This window comes from Aphelocoma coerulescens, chromosome 2, assembly GCF_041296385.1.
Source record: "Aphelocoma coerulescens isolate FSJ_1873_10779 chromosome 2, UR_Acoe_1.0, whole genome shotgun sequence".
Taxonomy (NCBI): Eukaryota; Metazoa; Chordata; class Aves; order Passeriformes; family Corvidae; genus Aphelocoma; species Aphelocoma coerulescens.
The window spans coordinates 610,053-629,261 of NC_091015.1; the positions used below are offsets into that span (position 1 = coordinate 610,053).

At 49.8% G+C, this 19,209-nt stretch overlaps 1 protein-coding gene across 2 annotated transcripts in view; it reads right to left on the reverse strand.

The window, feature by feature from the left end:
- SCAP (SREBF chaperone) overlaps positions 1–18,987 on the reverse strand; it is a 41,242-nt gene extending 22,255 nt beyond the window's left edge. Inside the window, exons 1-4 of one of the 2 annotated variants that reach the window (XM_069006130.1) lie at positions 18,828–18,987; positions 7,104–7,320; positions 2,788–2,917; positions 2,258–2,415 (exon numbers count right to left, since the gene is read on the reverse strand). In XM_069006130.1, the coding sequence (XP_068862231.1) occupies positions 2,258–2,415; positions 2,788–2,917; positions 7,104–7,225 (410 nt within the window). In that variant the 5' untranslated portion in view covers positions 7,226–7,320; positions 18,828–18,987. Of the gene's footprint in view, positions 1–2,257; positions 2,416–2,787; positions 2,918–7,103; positions 7,321–18,800 lie in introns of both variants that reach the window. The other variant, XM_069006129.1, reaches the window with a different exon arrangement.
- Between the last annotated feature and the right edge of the window lie 222 nt (positions 18,988–19,209).

The window sequence follows — 19,209 nt, forward strand, 5'->3', positions numbered from 1 at the left end:
CTGACCCATCACTGAACTCCTCCAATCACTGCAACTGAAAAATGAACTCCAGGAACTTTTCTTTGATCCTCATTTGCATCCCATCTTTCCTATGATTTTTAAGACTCAGTGGGTGGGGAACATCCTGATCCACACAGACTGGTAACAACCCAAGTAAAAGGACTTGTTTGGATTGTCCCCAGCTACCATAAACACTCCAGATTTAATGCTATACCTTGTCACTGTAACTTTTTTAATCAGTGATCATTAGATACATACATCTGTATCTAAATCTATCTATATATACATGTATATCCCCTGAGCAGGGACAGTGCTTTCCTTTGTGGTCACTCCAGGGGCTGAGTGAAGGAATGAAGGAATCTGAACATTCTCCTCGTTTCCATGGGAAATTACATTTGACTCCTAATCAATGCCAATTCTTCTGCCAGCTTTAACACAGGGGCCTTGATCTCTGCACTGTTTATGTTGTGCTGTAATCTACTGGTAGTTCTTCAGTTTTATACTGTGGAGTAATTGTGATTAGGATCTTTCACCTGTTATTTCCTATCTGTTTAATAAAGAATTCATTTTACAAAGACACCTCATTTGCCATCACCAGAACATGTGGGCCAGAGGCAGTCCTTAAATTTAACTGTGGCCAAAATCTGAGGCTAAGGCAGGGCTTGTCCAAAGCTCCCACTCGTCCAGCGACAACGAGGAGGAGCTGCTGCTCTGACAGAGACTCTTCCCTCGGTGGGATATGGGAACAGGGGGGATCTGCTCAGGAAAGGTGTGTTTAGCAAAGGCCAAGTGAAGAACAGAGACCAGCCCTGCCTGGCTGCAGCCTCGCACATCACAGGAAAGTGCTTCAGATGACAAATGAATTGAAGCCTTTGTAAAATCCCCCCCCAGAAGAGATTTCCTCTGTAATAACTACAAAGAACAAGCATAGAAGTTCAAAAATTATGATTTGTCTTTGTGAACACTGTCTCCACAATGTGTATCCTGTGGCTGCACGGCAAGACACCTGGACAAGTCTCAGCTATCAAAAAAAAGTAAGGAAAAGTATGCTCCAAAAAAATGGTGTTTATAGGGACAAAAGCTTTGGGAAAGAAAATTTAAAGGAACTGATGCAGTGATGCCTCTGCAAACAGCTCCAGGAAGAGGCAGATGACCATGGTTTGTATTTTACCAGCTCTGGAACCTGGCAGTGATAACAGTTCATGGTGCAGATAGGCCCATGGACGTTCTTATATGCAAGGCAATGCTCCCAGCTTGTGTCCCTGTGGGATGTTGTGGGTGCAGAGTGACACCAAAACCCACAACTGGGGCAAACCACAGACTCCAGGTCACTCCTGACTTTTAGAGATGAGTGCTTGGATCTGCAGCCAATGAAAACACACCCACAGTGTGTCCTGCCCAGGTACACTCAACAACCTTCAGCTCCCTCCTGTAATACAAAACAATATAAAAGATATAGAATAGAATAGAATAGAATAGAATAGAATAGAATAGAATAGAATAGAATAGAAAATAGAATACAAAACAAGCCAGTTTGCATATAAAAAAAATATTTCTGCTCAACTTTGTTACTGGCAACAAACAAGAACTTCATAATGACTTTTGAGGTAATTGCAGAATTTATCTCAAAATTAGATGTTTCCTAAAATATCCGAGTGCATCCCCAAAATGGTAACCTTGCCCCAAGGTTTAGGTCTAAATGTTGAAGTAATTTTCTTCTGGTGGTATGAATAATAATAATAAAAGTAATAATTTTCTTTCTGTGTTGCATCACTGCTCATCAAGGGCAATGCCAAGGGGAGATAATGAGAATACAATGAGAAGACAAGGGAGATAATGAGAACACAACGCAGGCCTGGGAGCAAGTTGTTTCTGATTGTAATTGGCAACAGATTATTATCCCATAGGATAAGGGAGGAGAGGGACTGAGCACACGGACAGAAGGTCAGTGCCAAGGCTGGGGGAGCTGGCAGGGAGAGAAAAAAACTGAGTAAATCTGCACTGAAGAGCAAAAATAGCATTTCTAAAACATGACCCCCAAGAGCAGCAGCTCGGGGTAAAGGATGGGTCCCCAAAAGGACCAGTCATCCCTTAGAGGAGCAGGATGGACACTCACAAATGATCCCACGTCACCCATCAGCACTGATCTCTCATTTTTGTTTCATTTTGAGGACATTACCAACTCAGAGCTCCTGCCCAGCCCTGCAGGCAGCCATCTGGAGCCAGGTGTGCACAGCAGCAGCTCCCTGTGCCTCACCTGTCTCTCAAGGCATGGTTCCTGATCTCTTCCACCAGCTGGAAGACGCGGGACAGCGGCGACCGGAACACATCCACAGCCAGGAAGTTTTTCTGCCACGGGGACACGGTGGCTTTCACAAAGATCTGCTGGATGTAGGCCACGGGAGCACCGACGTACTGCGGGGAGACCAGGGCAGCGTGAGGCACCGGCCACCGGGAAGCTCCCAGCAGAAGCAGAGCACCAACAGCTTTGCCAGACTCTGTTTTCCCTTCCCAAATTGGAGGTGGAACATGACAGGACTCAGCAGGCAAGAACAAAAGGTCTGATTCTCTGTTTGTGTTGTAGGGACCTTAAAGTCCATCCAGTGCCACCCCTGCCACGGGCAGGGACACCTCCCACTGTCCCAGGCTGCTCCAAGCTCTGTCCAGCCTGATCTTGGACACTGCCAGGGATGGGGCAGCCACAGCTGCTCTGGGCCATCATGTACTGAGGCAGCTCAGCAGGGCCATGTTCCCTCCCCAGTGGCCCCCAGCCCCAGCAGGACTCACCCAGTCGGGACGCTCGCCAGGGTCCCCGTGCTGCGGGCCCGCGTCCGGGCCGGGAGGAGCGTAGTCCTTCACCGGGGTGCTGAACTCCACGGGGCCCGTCCCCGGCAGAGGCAGCTTCAGCAGAGGGTAGCTGGGGGGACAGAACCAGGACACACTCTCATTTTGGAGGTTAATGGACTTTTTTAGACAGAAGAGTTAAAAAAATGACCAGGCCCACTTCAGCAAAGCTAAGCTGTGCAGGACAGGAGACCCAGCGAGAGGGCTTTGGCTTTCATGGGACTGGTATCCAAGAGTCTTTCTCCCTTAGAAAGGGATAACTAAAAGTACTGGGAGAGAAAGAAAGGAAGACCTTGCAGGGCCTTTCCTGAATTCCTCCATCCAAGTTAGCTGTGGCAAAACCACTCAGTATGGCCCTGGCTTAATTCCGGCGTATCCCGCACAAACCCCAGACATTCCATGTATTCCAGTGGCCACTTCCCTGCCCCAAACCCTTTATAATCCTCTGCTTTTCCTCATTCAGATTGAAACTATTTCCAAAACTTGTCATTAACTTCATTGGTCCCCAAAGCACTTTTAAGAGCAGCAGTGAGACACCAAACCCATGGAGTCTTGATCTTCCTGCTGCTTTGCCACCACAACCTCCAGTGATTGTAGCTGCTGTTCCACAACAGAGACTTCTATCCAGAGATTGAGAAACTGAGGTTTCAGAGAGTTTAGAATGGGATTTTTAACTCCAAATGTTCTCAGAAGTGGTTAAAAGCAAATCAGAATTGAACTGGTGGGAAAAGCAAGGCTGCTGATACAGACAGATCCATTGAAAATCTGGAACTGTCAGCACCAAACTGAACTGGAGAACAGAATTTTAGTCTGTTTAGCTGCTCTGGGTGACCTGTACTGTGACAGGTTTGGGTCACTGACATGTGCATGGGTCCCCAGAGGGAAGAACTGCCCCACCTGAGCTCCAGGGAAGGCATTTCCAGCGCTTGGGTTTGACTCTCCTCATATTTCTCTTTGTTAAGGATGTTTTTGAGCAGCAGGGAAAGAAGTGAACATGAGAATGGAAAGCACAGAGGAGGGAAGAACAGCAGGACCTGAAATGGCCACAAACCAAAACACAACAAGTTCCAGCTCAGCAGGAGGAAGAGCCTCTTTCCATGGAGGGGGGGCAGAGCCCTGGAACAGCTGCCCAGGGGGGCCTGGAGTCTCCCTCTCCAGAGGGATCCCAAACCCCCCTGGACACGTTCCTGTGTCACCTGCTCCAGGTGCCCCTGCCCGGGCAGGGGTTGGACTGGATGGGCTCCAGACCCTCCCAACCCACCCATCCTGTGACCCTGGGATCTAACAGAGATGACAGGAAAGCTCAAGAAGTTTTTCTGGTTTTGGGAAAGGCTCTTTTTAGATGCTCATGTCACTGTGCACCCTGAAACCCCTCTGAAATCCCAGAATAAAGGAAACACAGACCATGTAACCAGCTGGAAGTGGTGAACTGGAGCAGGAACTGCATTTCAGTCACCTGCAGGAGGGAGGTGCAAGCAGAAGTGCTCATTCAAGTACTCGATGTATTTTCAAGATGTCTCAGGGGGCCAAGAGAGCTCCAGGCAAATCCCTCTTTGTACATTCTCCTTTCCCAGACCCACAGAGAGCTCCAGCACCTGGAACAGCCCCAGCCACTGAGGGTGGAGGGAAGCAGGGAGCTGCCAGGTCTCAGGTAATGGGAAAGGAGCTGATACATGGAACTAAAATAGCTCCCAGCTCCGCTGGCTCGCTGCAGAACAAGCTTCTGGCCTGTCTGCAGCCAAGACAGACCAGCCTGGAATCCCACTGCTGAGGAGGGAGGGAATCTGGTAACAGGGTCTTGCCAGAGGGTTGGCAAGGCCAGTATCTGGCGGCAGCAGCTCCTTTTTAGCCTTGGCAAGTGCATTGACAGCACCTGTTTCTGAGTAAGTGAGGGTGGCTTTGCCCTGCTTCCCCCTGACAGGGCCCCAAGATTCTGCACTGGAGATTCCCCTTTCCTGTGCAGCACAACCTGCTCCCAGTGTTATGGTGAAGTCCCAGAGGACATTCTGGGGATCTGGAACATGAAGAGTCTGAGTCTAACTCAGGTCCTCTGGTTACCACACAAATAGTACAAACCTGTGCACGAATGATCTGTTCTTACAGAAATAATTATAAATATATATATATACACACAGATACCTCCCCAGGGGCTCTGGTTCCAGCCAGTTCTGCAATTCTTCAGGAGCAGAACCTGTGTTTCAGTTAAATAACAAACACCTGTTTAATTGCCCTGAACCTGCTGCAGAGTCACCTGGGTCATGTGCAATCCTTACTTGAACTAAAAACTGTTCTTCAGAGTGACACTGGGATTCCACATTTACCCCAATGGCCACATTTCCAGGTATCACCTGTTCCTCTCTGGGCTAGTGTCAGACAGGGTTGGTGACACTCTCATTTCAAGGAAAAAAGCAGATCCATTCAAGTGGGATGAGAAAAAGGAGTGTCACTTACAGGGGGATTTATAGTAAAACAAGAAAACTCTCCCTCTGATGTGGAGACCAATTTGGATTTTCAGACTTTAGGACTACAGAGTAAGAATGAGTCACAGGAATTTTTGCTTTAGGTATTAATTTATTATCAAACCCAGAGATGCTGTGTCTTGTCTGTCAGTGACATTAGAAACAGTGTCTATACAAACCCTTCCAGGAGTAAAGACACGCAAAGCAACCAGGCCAGACTCTGTGCTGCCCTCGTTCCCTGCCTGGTCACCGCCCTCATTTGCCTGAGGCCAGAACCCCCGATGGATAAATTGCAGACCTTGTGCTTTATTTCAGCTTTTAAAAACTGTCTGCACATAAAACCAGTGGGGTTCGACTGATGTGAGGGGGAGGAAAACCACAATAACTCAGATCACTTTCTCTGCAGCAGAATTCCACGAGCTCTCCTTAATTCCAGGCACAGGAGAGAGGACTGACTCACCTCTCTCCCTCTGAACAACTCAGGACACAAGATCCACTCTTGTTTGCTGGAACTTTTTTATTAAGCATGTTTCAGGCTGAGGAACGTGGAAGGGGTCAGTGGCAGCCTTGGCAGTGCTGGAGAGTGGCTGGACTCCATGATCTGAAAGGCCTTTTCCAACCTTAACGAGTCCATGATTCTGTGAGTTCCCTGCTCTGTGCGGGTCTCAGACCAACTGCACAGTGCTGAGGGTCCCTGACCAGCCCTGCTGCACAGAAACATTGCCTAAATGAGCTTCTGCCTCAATGCTGGGCCTTGATTTTTCCACACCAGCTTCCTTCTCCCAGCTTCAGGTCATTCCTCACTTGTTTTTGCAGAGGAATGGGCAGGATGCATCAGTGAAATCCACCCCAGCTAAGTGGAGCGCTTCCAAAGAGCACAAATATCTCAATTCCAGCAGGAAATCAGTGCCAAAGCCCATCTTCGAGTCCTCAGCACATGGCAAAACGTGTTACTTCCCAGGAAGGAGTCCCTTCACTCACACACTGATGGGCTGAGATGCAACACCCGCACTGCTGCTCACAACCACAAAGGGTTCCAGCCAGGAGAAGCCACCTCAGAGGTTTTTAATGTGTGAAAATCCTCCCTTTGACAATGTTTTAACTGAGATGTGAAAGCAGCCCGTTACCATCACAGCTCAAAGAAAAACCTGTGTCTGTGGCAACACATGTGGAGCTTTCCTACAAACAGGGGAGCAAATCATCACATCAGGTTTATTTTGCCCAAAACAGACAAGAGAATTAAACCCTGCAAGACAGAATCTGTACACTCACATGTGTGCATGGTCTGAGCATGAAGGTTTGCTCAGCCCCACAGCGCCCTGCTGGAAATGATTCTGAGCCCATGTGACATTCCTGAGAGTAAGATTATATCCACTTGCAAACTAGGGATCCAAATTATGGGCCATAAGGAGAGTAGGGAATTTACAATAGTCCCACACGGGCGTGCCAAGGATGAAACAGAAGAGTGCAGGCTCCAGGGAGCACAGGACAGGCAGGTGTGCAGAGAAAGATCAGCTTTCCTTCTCCCCATTTTTAATTGATGAGTTTGGAGTCCACTACCAGGTGCTTAAGGGTTACTTTAATCTCATTTATTGCTTCACTTCACTCATTCAATTAGTTCTTTCTTACTAAACCACAAGAAGACACTTCATCCCTGTTGTTTCTTTTGTCCCACAAAAGGAGATGATAAAACCTATGAAGTCTAAATAAAAAACCAGCTTCTGGGTGGGCCCAGAAGAGAGAATGTTGCCAAGATCCCCCTCCCCAGCCCTATGTGACACAAATCTGGGTAGGACTCACCAGCAGGCCAGGATGCAGAGAGCTGTGAAGAGGATGATGGGGATGGGGTAGGAAGCACAGAGCAGCCCGTGGTTGTAGAACGCCCGCGAAATCCTCTCGCGCAGCCTTTCAGTCAGGGTCATCCTCGGCCGCCCTCACCTCGATGCCATCCCGGGATACAGCAGCGGCTCGGGCAATTCCAGCATGGGCAGCCCTTCTGGGAAGGCACTGGGTCCAGCTGGGGAGGGCAAAGGGAGAAAAACAGATAAAGAAAAGGGAAATAAACATTATCAGCTCCTTTTAGAAAGATCTCCAGAGCTCAGGAAGAAATCCTTCCCTGTGAGGGTGGGCAGGCCCTGGCACAGGGTGCCCAGAGCAGCTGGGGCTGCCCCTGGATCCCTGGCAGTGTCCAAGGCCAGGTTGGACGGGGCTTGGAGCACCCTGGGATCATGGAAGGTGTTCCTGCCACAGCAGCAGTGGAACTGGAATATCCTTAAGGTCCTTTGCAGCACAAACCATTCTGGGATTTCTTGATTCTATGAAATGACTGAGCAGATCTCAACCTCACTGGCAGGACTGGACCATCCCTGCTCCATGAGGAACTCAGGAACAACATGGATATGGTGCTCCTGTGGCAAAAAATACATCAAAAGTGGCTCTCTGACCAGCCTTAGCTGCCAAAAGCCGCTCTGGGGAGGAGCACAACGCTGGCAACAATTTCTAGTCATTTCAAGGAGGAAAAACTTTGTATTTACTCTCTTCACCTGCTGTCCAACAGCAGCATTCCATAAGAAAACACAGAGTATTCCAAAGCTAGGATTTCTTTATCACTTGGAGGGGGGGGGGGTTGCATATTAAAATCTGCCATCGTTATTTGCTTTATGCTGTGACAGAGCTCATAAGAGTGAACAGCAGGAACTGTTCCTGCTCCAAGTCATTTCTGCAAACAGAGAATATCTAAGCCAAAATAAACCTGCTGATTGTAGGACAAATGTTAAAGGAGAATTTCTTGCCTTTTGCAAGAAACCCAAGACAAAGTTTGCCTGGAAGCACGAGGGCATTGGGATGCTTTCACCTCGCAGCACCACAGGTGACATTTCTGATTCACTTCAGGTACAAGAGATGGACACACCTCACAGAATCCCAGGATCACTGAGCTTGGGAAAGCCCTCCAAGGTCACCGAGTCCAGGCTGTGTCCAATGCCCACCTTGTCCCCAGCCCAGAGCCCTGAGTGCCACCTCCAGTCATTCCTTGGACACCTCCAGGGATGGCAACTCCAACACCTCCCTGGGCAGCCCCTGGCAAGGCCTGAGCACCCTTTCCATGGAGAAATTCCTGCTGCTGTCCACCCTGAGCCTCCCCTGGGCCAGCCTGAGGCTGTTCCCTCTCCTCCTGTCCCTGTTCCCTGGGGGCAGAGCCTGACCCCACCTGGCTCCAATGTCCTGCACTCTTACAAAAACAAGGCTGACCAGCAGAAGGAAGAGATGTAGAACTTCTTTTTGCAGGAAAAATCAACTCTAACTTGCTACTTTTCCCAAGACAAAAGCTTTTATCTCACTCAACAATAGTTACATGCTCCAAATTCTTTCAATTTCTGTCTGAAAGGCTTTACAGCCTTCCCAGGAGCCTCCCTGGACACTGAGGGCAGGGAAACACAGCAGAGCCCACTGTGAGCTTAGAGGAAAAACTAACAAAGGTAGAAAACTCTTCCCTTTCTGAGACACAGTCACCTGGGGTTTTAGGTATACTCAACTCCTCAGTTTTCCACAAAATGTTCTGGAACCAGGCCTTGGCATTAGGTGTAATAAAAACACACAGCTGAGCTAGTGAAGCCTGGAGGGGGGAAATGTAAGGAAAAATCCAAAATAAATCCCCATTCCACAGTATTTTTCTTGCACTTCAATACAATAATTTGCTCCATCACGTTGCCTATATCTAAACCACCAATGGGAATTTTAACCCAGCATTTTCCATTTACAACGCCAAGCTTGGGAAAGCAGGAACAGACCCAACATGGCCCCTCTGCCCCTCACACCCTCTTTTCCAGCATCCCACCAGGATCTGCACATCTAAGGGCTGACCTGCCTGTCCACACTTGTTCTGCAGATGGGAACAGCTCAGCCCCGCAGCAGCCCTGGTGCAGATGTGGGATTTGAGGAGTTTTCCTGCCAATGCTGTGTTTTGGGAAGGACAGAGAAAGAAAGAAGAATTTACTAAAACTGAGAATTTATAAAGGCCACCGGGTTGGTCCATGCTGTTGCCCAGGGAGCAGCTCAATGTGATGCTCACACACCTGAGGGCCAGATGGGTGATGGACCACCAGCAGCAAGGGAGGGACCACCAGCAGTAATTCCCCCTCCTGGTGCTGCAGGCACTGCCTGGTATCCATCAATCCCACACAGGCTCCCGGGGGATCAGAGACACCTTCTGCCTTCAGAGTTGCCCCAGAACACATGGAAGCAGCAGGACTGATGCCACTGGAGACAAGACCAGCCAGAACACCTCAAATTCCTGCTCTAACTGACACATTTCATCTGGGCTCCAGCTCAGATTGTGAGCCAGGAGCGGAGGGTCCAAACAGGACAGTGCCTCCTTGTATCCATGTGCCACCTCGTCCCCCAGCCCGTGGGACACGTTCACACGCAGGTAGGTGTTACAGGTGCTTCACACACTCCTGGGCTCTTCCCAGCACACACAGAGCAGAAGAGCCATCACCAAACCCAGCTGATCCATGGCCTCCCCTTGACCTGCAAACAGCTCCGAGCTCTCCTCAGCCCTCACCATGGCGATGATTTCATGGTACTGCCCAAACTCAGCACCACAGACACTCCTGAAAACAAGGGAAATCTCAGGTTCCCTGGAGATGCAGAAAACAGATGCTGGATCACTCACACCCCAGAAAACCACCTGGATTTTCTCGCCCTCTGTTGGGCCCTGGAGGTGGCTCAGGGCTCTGAATCTCTGAGCGATCACTCACTGGTGTCACTGCCATGGGAGCTCCCAAATCCCACCATCCACAAAGGGAGGAGGGGAGGGAGAGAGGCACAGATCTCAGGAATCCAACTCTCCCTCTCCTCAGCAAGCATGGACTGTCCCCCAGTGAGGGCCAGGGAACATTCCTCAGGACTTCAGAGGTGGGAAAACAAGAGCCTCCCTCAAGACAAGCCTCCTTCACAGAAATGCTGCACAATGGGCTCTAACACCAAGGTCCTGTTCTCCGCTTGCATTCCCATGGGAAGAATAACGTGCTTTGTGCTGCCAAAGGACACAGAGGTCACGAGGAACAGAACACTTCCTATGGGAAAATCACAGCCATGCACTAACCCCGGGGAGGCCGCTGTCTGCAAGGGGTTAATCCCAACACTGCTGTCAGGAACAAGGCTCCGGAACAGCCTCTAAGTCCTAAATGGATTGTCCTTCACAGAAGGGGTACTTTCCATATTCAAAAGGTAGAAAATGACATTTCTGACTCCACTCCCTCCATTCCAGCTCTGTGGCTAAAACTGTGCTGAAAGTCTGACACAAGTTTTTGAACTAGATTTCAATCCCCAAAATGTGCAAACTTTCCTCATTTTATCTGTTCTGCCCCACTTTGCCAGTTTTCCCCCACTTCTTTTTGCCTGTTTTCCTCCCTGTACAACATTTATTTATGTTTTGAGTTCAAAAATTCAGAGGTTATCTGGAATAGACCCCATTTTGTAAGTGGTATTTCACTCATATTACAAACAGCTCTTGAAAAGTTGGAGTAGCAACAACGACAAAGATTCAAAGAGAACACTTCAACAATCTCTACATGTCAGATAAAGTTATCTGCTCCCAAAACAGGGGCTGACATTCAAAATCAGCTTCCAAAACGGTTTTCAGGACATTTTTGAACTTTTCTGCCACAAGAGATGAACCTCAGTTCAACTCCTGTTTCGGAAGTCATTCACTGAATGTGGTTTCTATCCTTTCTTCCTTCCCAAAGTACTCCCAACAGCACCAGACAACAGCTTGTTGCTGTGGATGATGATGAGACAGGATGGGATGTTCCACGTGCAGAGCCATGAAACACAGAAGCTTGGGATTTGTGACAAAAATAGAAAATATCCAAATTTAGAAAAAACATAATTTCAAAGTTCACTCCCCTTGTTGCATCTAGCCAAGGGAAGCTCCCTTGCACATGAAGAACAGAGATTCCAAACACAAGGAAACATTTCCCAATCCATTCTTCTCTATTGCAGAGTTCTTGCCCAACCCTGTACAGCTGGGAATGATCCACCTCCACAATCACAGAATCCCAGAATGGTTTGGGTGGGAAGGAATCTTAAGGACCACCCAGTTCCAGCAAATGGGATGTGATGCACACAGGGAAAATAATGTTCAGGGATCCTGATCCTTAATTCCCTGAAGGTGTGACATGATGCAGTATAAAAAAGGAAATTGTGCATTAGGAATTGTTAAGAATGGAATGCAATCAGGATGTAAATCCACCCTCACATGTGCTAAGTGCTACACACAGCATTCCTCCTCTTCCTCCTCATCCCACAAGGGACTCGGAGGAGAACTGGAAAAGGTACTGAGAAGCTCAAGGATGCTCAAAGACAGAGAGCAGCTACACAAGGCTTTTCCAGCTGGAGCAGATTCTATCAGCAAGTGGACACCAGGTGGCCCGAGGAAGCGGAGCAGGAAAGGGCCATCTCTTTTATCCTGGGATAACTTGGCATCAAACCAACTACAGGGCAGCAGCTCAAAATAAACACGTGGCTAAGCCGGGGAAATCTTCTCCCCAGGACACTGTCCCTGTCACATGGGTTACGCAGCCAGCGGATAAACCTCGGGAAGAGCGAGCCATGAGGCACTGCTGAGCAAAGCCAGGGATCCCTCTGGCTCCAGGAGCCCCTCGGACACGAGCCTCTTGTCCCCAGCATGGCACTGGCTGCCAGTGCCCAACAGACTGCTCTCGTTTGTGCCTGGCCACGCTCAGGAACCAGACAGGGACCCGGAGAGGCCGGGAGCCTGCCCTGGCAAATGTCCTTATGCAATGCATCCCATGTGATCCCTTTGGAATAATCTCCTCCTTTTTGTTTATCAATGCAGGCGCTCTACAAGTGGCTGGGGAATCACTTTCTCCTAAAAATACCAGAGACTGATGCAACACTCCCGTGCAGTTACATCTCAGAGCTTCCCCACAAATCCCAGCTGTGCAATCCCACCGTTCCCTTCTCCTGGCCATAGATCCCAACCCAGGCACAGACACCAGGGACACCTGGCCATAGATCCCAACCCCAGGCACAGACACCAGGGACTCCATCAATCCTCTACTCCAGGCTGGAGCCTTGTGTAAACAGCTTGCCCAGCACAGACCTGCAACGCTCTTCCCTTTCTACTGCAGGTAGAATTTCTATTCGTGCCATTTTCTAATCCTCTCTACCAGACCAGGATCAACATCTCAGCCCAAGTCTCTTGTGTGGGGTATAAAATAGGCAAAATGCTTTTGGATCATCTGCCTGAACTCGTGCAAAGCCTTGGGGCCAACAGCACAAGGACGTGGAGCTGCTGGAGAGAGTCCAGAGGAGAGGGCTGGAGCCCTCTGCTCTGGAGCCAGGCTGGGAGAGCTGGGAATGTTCACCTGGAGAAGGGAAGGCTCCAGGGAGAGCTCAGAGCCCCTTGCAGGGCCTAAAGGGGCTCCAGGAGAGCTGCAGAGGGACTGGGGACAAGGCTTGGAGGGACAGGACACAGGGAATGGCTTCCCACTGCCAGAGGGCAGGGATGGATGGGAGATCGGGAAGGAATTGTTCCCTGGGAGGGTGGGCAGGCCCTGGCAAGAAGAAGCAGCTGTGGCTGCTCAGTCCTTGGAAGTGTCCAAGGCCAGGTTGGACACTGGGGCTCAGAGCACCCTGGGATAGTGGAAGGTGTCCCTGCCCATGGCAGGGAATGGAACAAGATGAGCTTTGAGGTCCCATCCAAGCCAAACCATGATTCTCTGGTTCTATGTCATCCATGAAATGGTGACTTTGTGTGATCCGTGCTCAGTGCCATTCCTGAGGTTTCCAGCACTGCTCATACTACGGACAAGAGACAAAGAGCCCAGGCCACCCTCACTCCCCACCAAAGCACGTGACTGGCACAAACTCCAGCTAAACCCTTCAGCACACCCATGACAGCTCTCTGTGCATCACACAAGGCCACCACCGCTCACACTGAAGGACACAGCATTCCTCACCCTGCCTGCACTGAAAGGCCCTTCTCCCACTGCATTTACCCTGCCCCAGTCACGGCCAGGGACCCACAGCACAGGAAAACCCCATCAGCAATGACAGGTCAGAGTGAGAGGAAGGAGACAGGGCTGGAGGGGACTCTGGGGGCTCTGCCTCATGGCCCTCACTCAGAGCATAACAAACTATGCTCAATTATTCCCAACAGATGTTTATCCAATTTGCTCTTAAGCAGTCAGAGAAATGTCCGCAGGTCCCAGGTGTCAGACAGGGTTTGGTAACATTTTCCCTGGGCCCCTCCCTGCCATGTAACCCACTTCTGTTCCCAGTGGGCACAGCCAGCCAGACAGCCCAGCAGTGGTACTTGGACCCATGGAATTGCTGGGGCTGGAAAAGCCTGAGTCCATGGAGTCCAACTGCTCCCACAGTGCTGCCACAGCCGCCACCACCAATTTTCACACTGAACCTTTCACCTCCCCCTTCCCACACACACAGGAGGTCACCAGGTTCCTTTAATTAGGGATTACACCTCATCAATTATCCTGATGCCTGCAGCTGGCTATTTTTGCTTGAATCCCAACCTCACCACTGTCCTTCCTCATCACCAGCCCATTTTCAGGCCACGTTTAATTGCTCAAACCCGTTTCTCACTCCTGAGTCACATGTGCAGCCCTTCCCTGCTTTATGCCATTTACAGCTTGAATATGCACAGTCTGTCCTGCCACTTCAGTGATGAGTGAGACCCCAGAGCCCCCCAGTGCCCCTCTCAGTACACCCAGGCCCACTAACAAGGGTGCTACTGCTGCTCTGAATATTTATTTAACCACGACTTTATCCATCATAGACTGGCACCTTCTTAGGCTTTGGGTTTGTTTTAATCACACCTACCCAAGACTCTTATTTGAATAAAAATCAAACCTTAGAGAATTCATGACCACAGCTGCTTTTCTGCAGCCAGAAACAGCCCTGGTATCTTATCCTAGAAAGAGCAAACTCACCTTGCCAAGGAATACCTGTGGCAAAGCAGCACCAGCTATTCCACACTCCCCGTACCTTGTCAGGTGCTTTTCAGACATTTCCCACTTGCTGCAGGATTTTGGGATGACTACTACTCGCCCATTCCCTTTGTCCCACTCTCTCACCCACACCAACTGCTCGCTCTCTTCCAGGCTTTAAAAACATCACCGACTTTCCATGTCTCAAAAGACGCCTTCTAAAGCTTTTCAGGTCTTTTTTAGTCCGTGCTTTGAGCACACAGACAAAAATACCTCCCTGAAACGACAGCTTGCAAAGCTGCTCTTCCTTTTTGTAGCCTGGCACTACCACCAGTTGCTCACCAAGAGTCAAAAAGTGCTCAACGCTCCAGTTTTGGGGATGCCAGACATTAAGTTTTCCTCTCTGTTCTTTCCTTCACCACCTTCCTGCCATGAGGACATTCCCAGAATAATTCTGTGTCCCTTAATGCCCTCTGACAGTCAGGTTTGATTTTATCTTAATCCTCCCTTTGTGGCCTTGCTGCTCTTCAAACGAGGAACAGAAACACCTCTGGGTTTGAATAACCCCCACTGCAGGAGTGCTGAAAGCAACGATAAATCAGCACTTCAATAATTTCTGCCCAGATCCAGCTCTGCTTTTGTGAGGCAAAGTTCACCTGGGAAGCACCTGGAGCAGCCACTCACCATCCCAGCACATCCTGTGGAGATTCACCCTCTTGCTCAATTATTTTTCACCTCAGCAAACGAGGATCTGAACTGAGCACAACTGCTTCCCAGTTTCTTTCTCTAGGGCTGGGGCTCCTCTCCCTGCAGAGGACACATTTCCTGGCTCAAAACTCTCCTTCAGAATAGAAATCAGCATGGGTGGTAAATTATCAATATTAGGAAATTAAACCCAAACCAAGCCAACCTGTTTAATGTAGGCAAACACATTCTGTCTGTATGGTTTGGGCTTTATTTCTGAAATAAACTAATTCAAAACTCAAACTCATGTCTGAATACCTGAACTGCACCTTCTCTGCAACTCTTTTTTAAGGGATGTGCCAAAACAGATGCTTCCATGCTTCACTCCACACTTTGACAGGGCAGGGACAGTTGAAGAGGACAGTAACAGCTTCAGGAGTGCCCAGGACAGGCAAACATTGTCCATGGAAGGAACTGTAGCTCCTTTCCCAGCCCACTCCAGCTCTGCTACTGCCCCAGGAGCAGACAGCAGGTTCCCAAAACCCTTCCCAGGTAAACCACATCCACGTAAACCGTCCGAGCAAAATTCTGCGCTCTCCAAACCCACAGCCCACATGGGGTCCATTTGCCTCCTAGAAGAAAATCCCTCCAAAAACCCCTCAGAAATAACTTTTGAGTACCATTAAACACCCCTGTGGCAAAGTCCAGCTACCACTGGCAGGAGTTTCCTGACTTACTGTAATTAGAGCTCGGTCAAACGAAGTTTATCTGTTACACACTATCATTTCCCTGAAAAATACGTTGTGGAAACATGTAAACCAAGAGTCTTCCCATTTCAGAGGGAGAACTGGGGTGTAGCACCAGTTGGGCTCCTGTTAAGTGAAGGGTTTCCAAAACTCGTGGATTTGGCAGGAAACCAGAAGTGTGCCCTTGGCTCTCTGGGGAACACGTTCCCTTTTCCACACAGACCCAGCTAGCTTCAGCGGTGTTTCCAGCCTGGACTCTGGAATTCTGGAGGCTCTGGCTGTCAGTCATGTAATTACCAGGGATCCCCTCACGGGTAGGATGTGAAGGATGACAAAAGGGAGACAAACCCCATAATTCTGACCATTTATCCAAGAAATAAAAACCAAAAAGTAAGACATAACCCTCAGCATGTCTTTCCCTGCATTGTTCCCTCAGAAGTAACCCCCAAAGCATTAATCAGGACAGCTTCCATGGTTCAAAAGTCTGCACTCCCAGATCTCTGGGGCTTGTGAAGGGCCCCAAGAGGCCCAGAGGGACACAGCACCTGTAAGGTGACGCACCTGCCTGGGATTGGTTTTCCACAGGTTCTGGGTTACAGCAGAACACCGGGCAAGGCTGAACACACCAACTGCCGGGGCTCCCAGCCCTGAGCAGCAGCCTTTGGCATCTCCAGCATCACACAGAACTAAACATTTTCCTTTCTAATCATCACCAATTAGGAAGCCAGGCTCAGGAAATCATTGCACTCTTTCTTCCAGATGGAGAAACAATCCCAAAATTCCTCTGTCAGGCAGCAAGTCCCAAAGCCTGACTTGGACATTGTCTTTTGTAAACAAACCAACTATTATTCCTTTACCACAATGCTCCATACAAGATTAATTCAGATTTCCCCAAAGAACTGCAATTCTGCTCCCCTCCCCATTGCCCACCACACTCTCATTCCAGCTGAAATCACTCTTTTCCTGGAAGGAGAACTTGATTTTTTCCCAGTTATGCCAAAAGGTCACAGTTGTTCTGAGCCATCAGGGCTGGGTCTTCACCTGAGGACATGAATTAAAAGATTCCCTCCAAGACAGCCACCCTTAATTCCCTGTTCCTCCCTGTTCTGGATATCTTGGATGTGAGCAGTAACACTTCCAGACACAGAAACAGCAGCTGCACCACCACAGAACTGCTCCGTGTTCCTTAAGCCTTTCTTTCTCACCCTTTAAAGCACTGCACAAGGGGGAGAAAGGGATTCAAAGGAACTATGATCATAGATATCAGAGCCCAGGAACGCCTGGAGAGCTGCTTCTACACCTCCTTCCAGGCTCACAAGTCCCTTGTGCTGAGTGCCACCGGTCCGTCCGTGCTCCCCAGCACAGGGGACTGTGCCCCCCACCTCCAGCCACAACCCCTAGAGAAAGTCTCTTGTAAAAGGGGAGGAAGGTGCCTGCAGCTCCCTTGAAACCCCTTAAAAGGATTCCCAGGACTCAGGATCTGCTGGAAGCGCTGTGCTGCTGCTCCTCACCTACTACTTCCCACTACAGGCAGGTAATGCTATTTTTGTTCCTCGAGCTGTACCTGTTCTACTTTTTAAATTCTCATCAGAGAGGGGGGAAAAAAAAGGAGGTTTTGGTGCATAATGATCCAAACTCTGACGCCAGGTAGGCCCAGCAACCCCGTGACTGAAAACAGTGTTGAGTAACCCAGTGAGAGCCTGACTAATTCATTCATCACAGGATTCTGACACTTAAAATACTATTTTAACCCTCCTGAGACAAACCTTGATTGTTCTTGGCTCTTTTGGGATGTTATATTTGAATCACGATTGGAAAAATAAACCATGCCAAGTTGTACGTGGAAACACAGAGCAGAGCTGGTTTGGGGGAAGTTCCTGGGGCTGTGTCACACATTCAAGGAACATCCCAGGGTGTTTTCCTCTCTTCCCAATCCCAGCCAGCTAATCTCCTTTCTGCATTACACAACAACTCGTGTAATCCCAAATTTACCACCCTAGTCCTGCTCTCACAGCTCTGGTTTCGCAGAGAGGGAGCTCACACCTCCCCTCTGCCCCTTGCATGAAAAGAAACTTGGTTTGTCTTTCAACAACCCGGAAAAACACGTGGATGCTGCATTCAGGAAATTCTGGCACTAAGGCCAAAATCTTTCTGGAGTCCTTTCCTCGGGATTCTCCCAAACACAACCCCAGAACTGCCTCAGCATTCCAAAAGCTCCTTGCTTGTTATATTAAAGATAATGTAAAGATGTTCATTTTGACTCACACGAGGAAGTCGACTCCTAAATTTTGACCAAATCCTGAAGTTTAGGGTGATTCAGGGGGCCAAGTCCCCAGAGAACCAGGGCAGCAAATCTTCCTGGTTCTGAAGTGCTCAGTGAGCCTGTACCAAACCTCATGGAGTGTTTCATTCCCCTGTCCCATCGTTCCCTTTACATATCCCATCATTTTAATACTTTCCCATAAAACATATTCTCCTGATCCTGCAGCAGAGGTGAACCCTTTCTTCCCTCTCGCCCTCTTCGCTTTGCACCTCTTATGCCCCAAAACTTTCTCCATCTCTCTGTCGATGATTCCTGAATATCGACCGAATTCCAAAGACAGGTGATTATCCCGAGGGCAGACACTCGCAGCACAGAGCCAAGTCCCCAGAGAACCACGGCAGAAAATCCTTATGGCACCAACAAACCCCTATGGAATAAAATACTCCACATTCCCATCATTCCCTTTACGTACCCCCTCGTTTTAATCCTTTTCCATAAAGCATCTTCTCCTCGTCCTGCAGCACGGGGGGAGGGGGGGAATTTAACCCTTTCCCTCCGCTCCCCCCTCTTTGCTTTGCACCTTTAATGCCTCAAAACTGGAGTGTTTTGACTCCACTTTCCCATCATTCCCTTTTACGTATTCCTTCCAAATTCTACCCAAATGAAGGGGGCGGATGTGGGGGCGGGAGGCGAGCGCGGGGGGCGCGCGCCCGCCGTGAGGGGGACCTGAGGCACGGAGGGGCCTGAGGGGAAACTGAGGCAGGGAAGGGGTGGTGAAGGGTTATTTCCATACCCGATCGCGCTGCCCTCGCCCGCCCCGGTCCCTTCTCACCTCACCGGGGAGCGGCTCCTTCCTCACCTCCGCCCTTTGACCTCCCGGCGGCCGCGGCTCTCGTGCTTCGTCGTTGGGGGGGGGGGGGTTTTGGCCTTTTTTTTTTTTTTTAACGTAGGATGTTGCGGGGTTTATTAGCTCTAAACCCGCGTTAATCCTGAGCTTTCCTGCCCGTTCCCGGCCCGGTTTCTCCCACCCCCTCCCGCCCTCCCCCCGCTGCCGCCGGGCCCCGACCGCGCGCGCGCAGCGCCGCACGTCGGCCACACCCCCCGCCGTCGGCGTGGCCACGCCCACAGCCCCCGCCCGCGCCTCCAATAGCGCCGCGAGCCCTCAGCTCGGGCTTCATTTGCATGGCCACGCCCCCTGCTCTACATAGCCACGCCCCTGCTGCCATCCCGCGCTTCCTTGG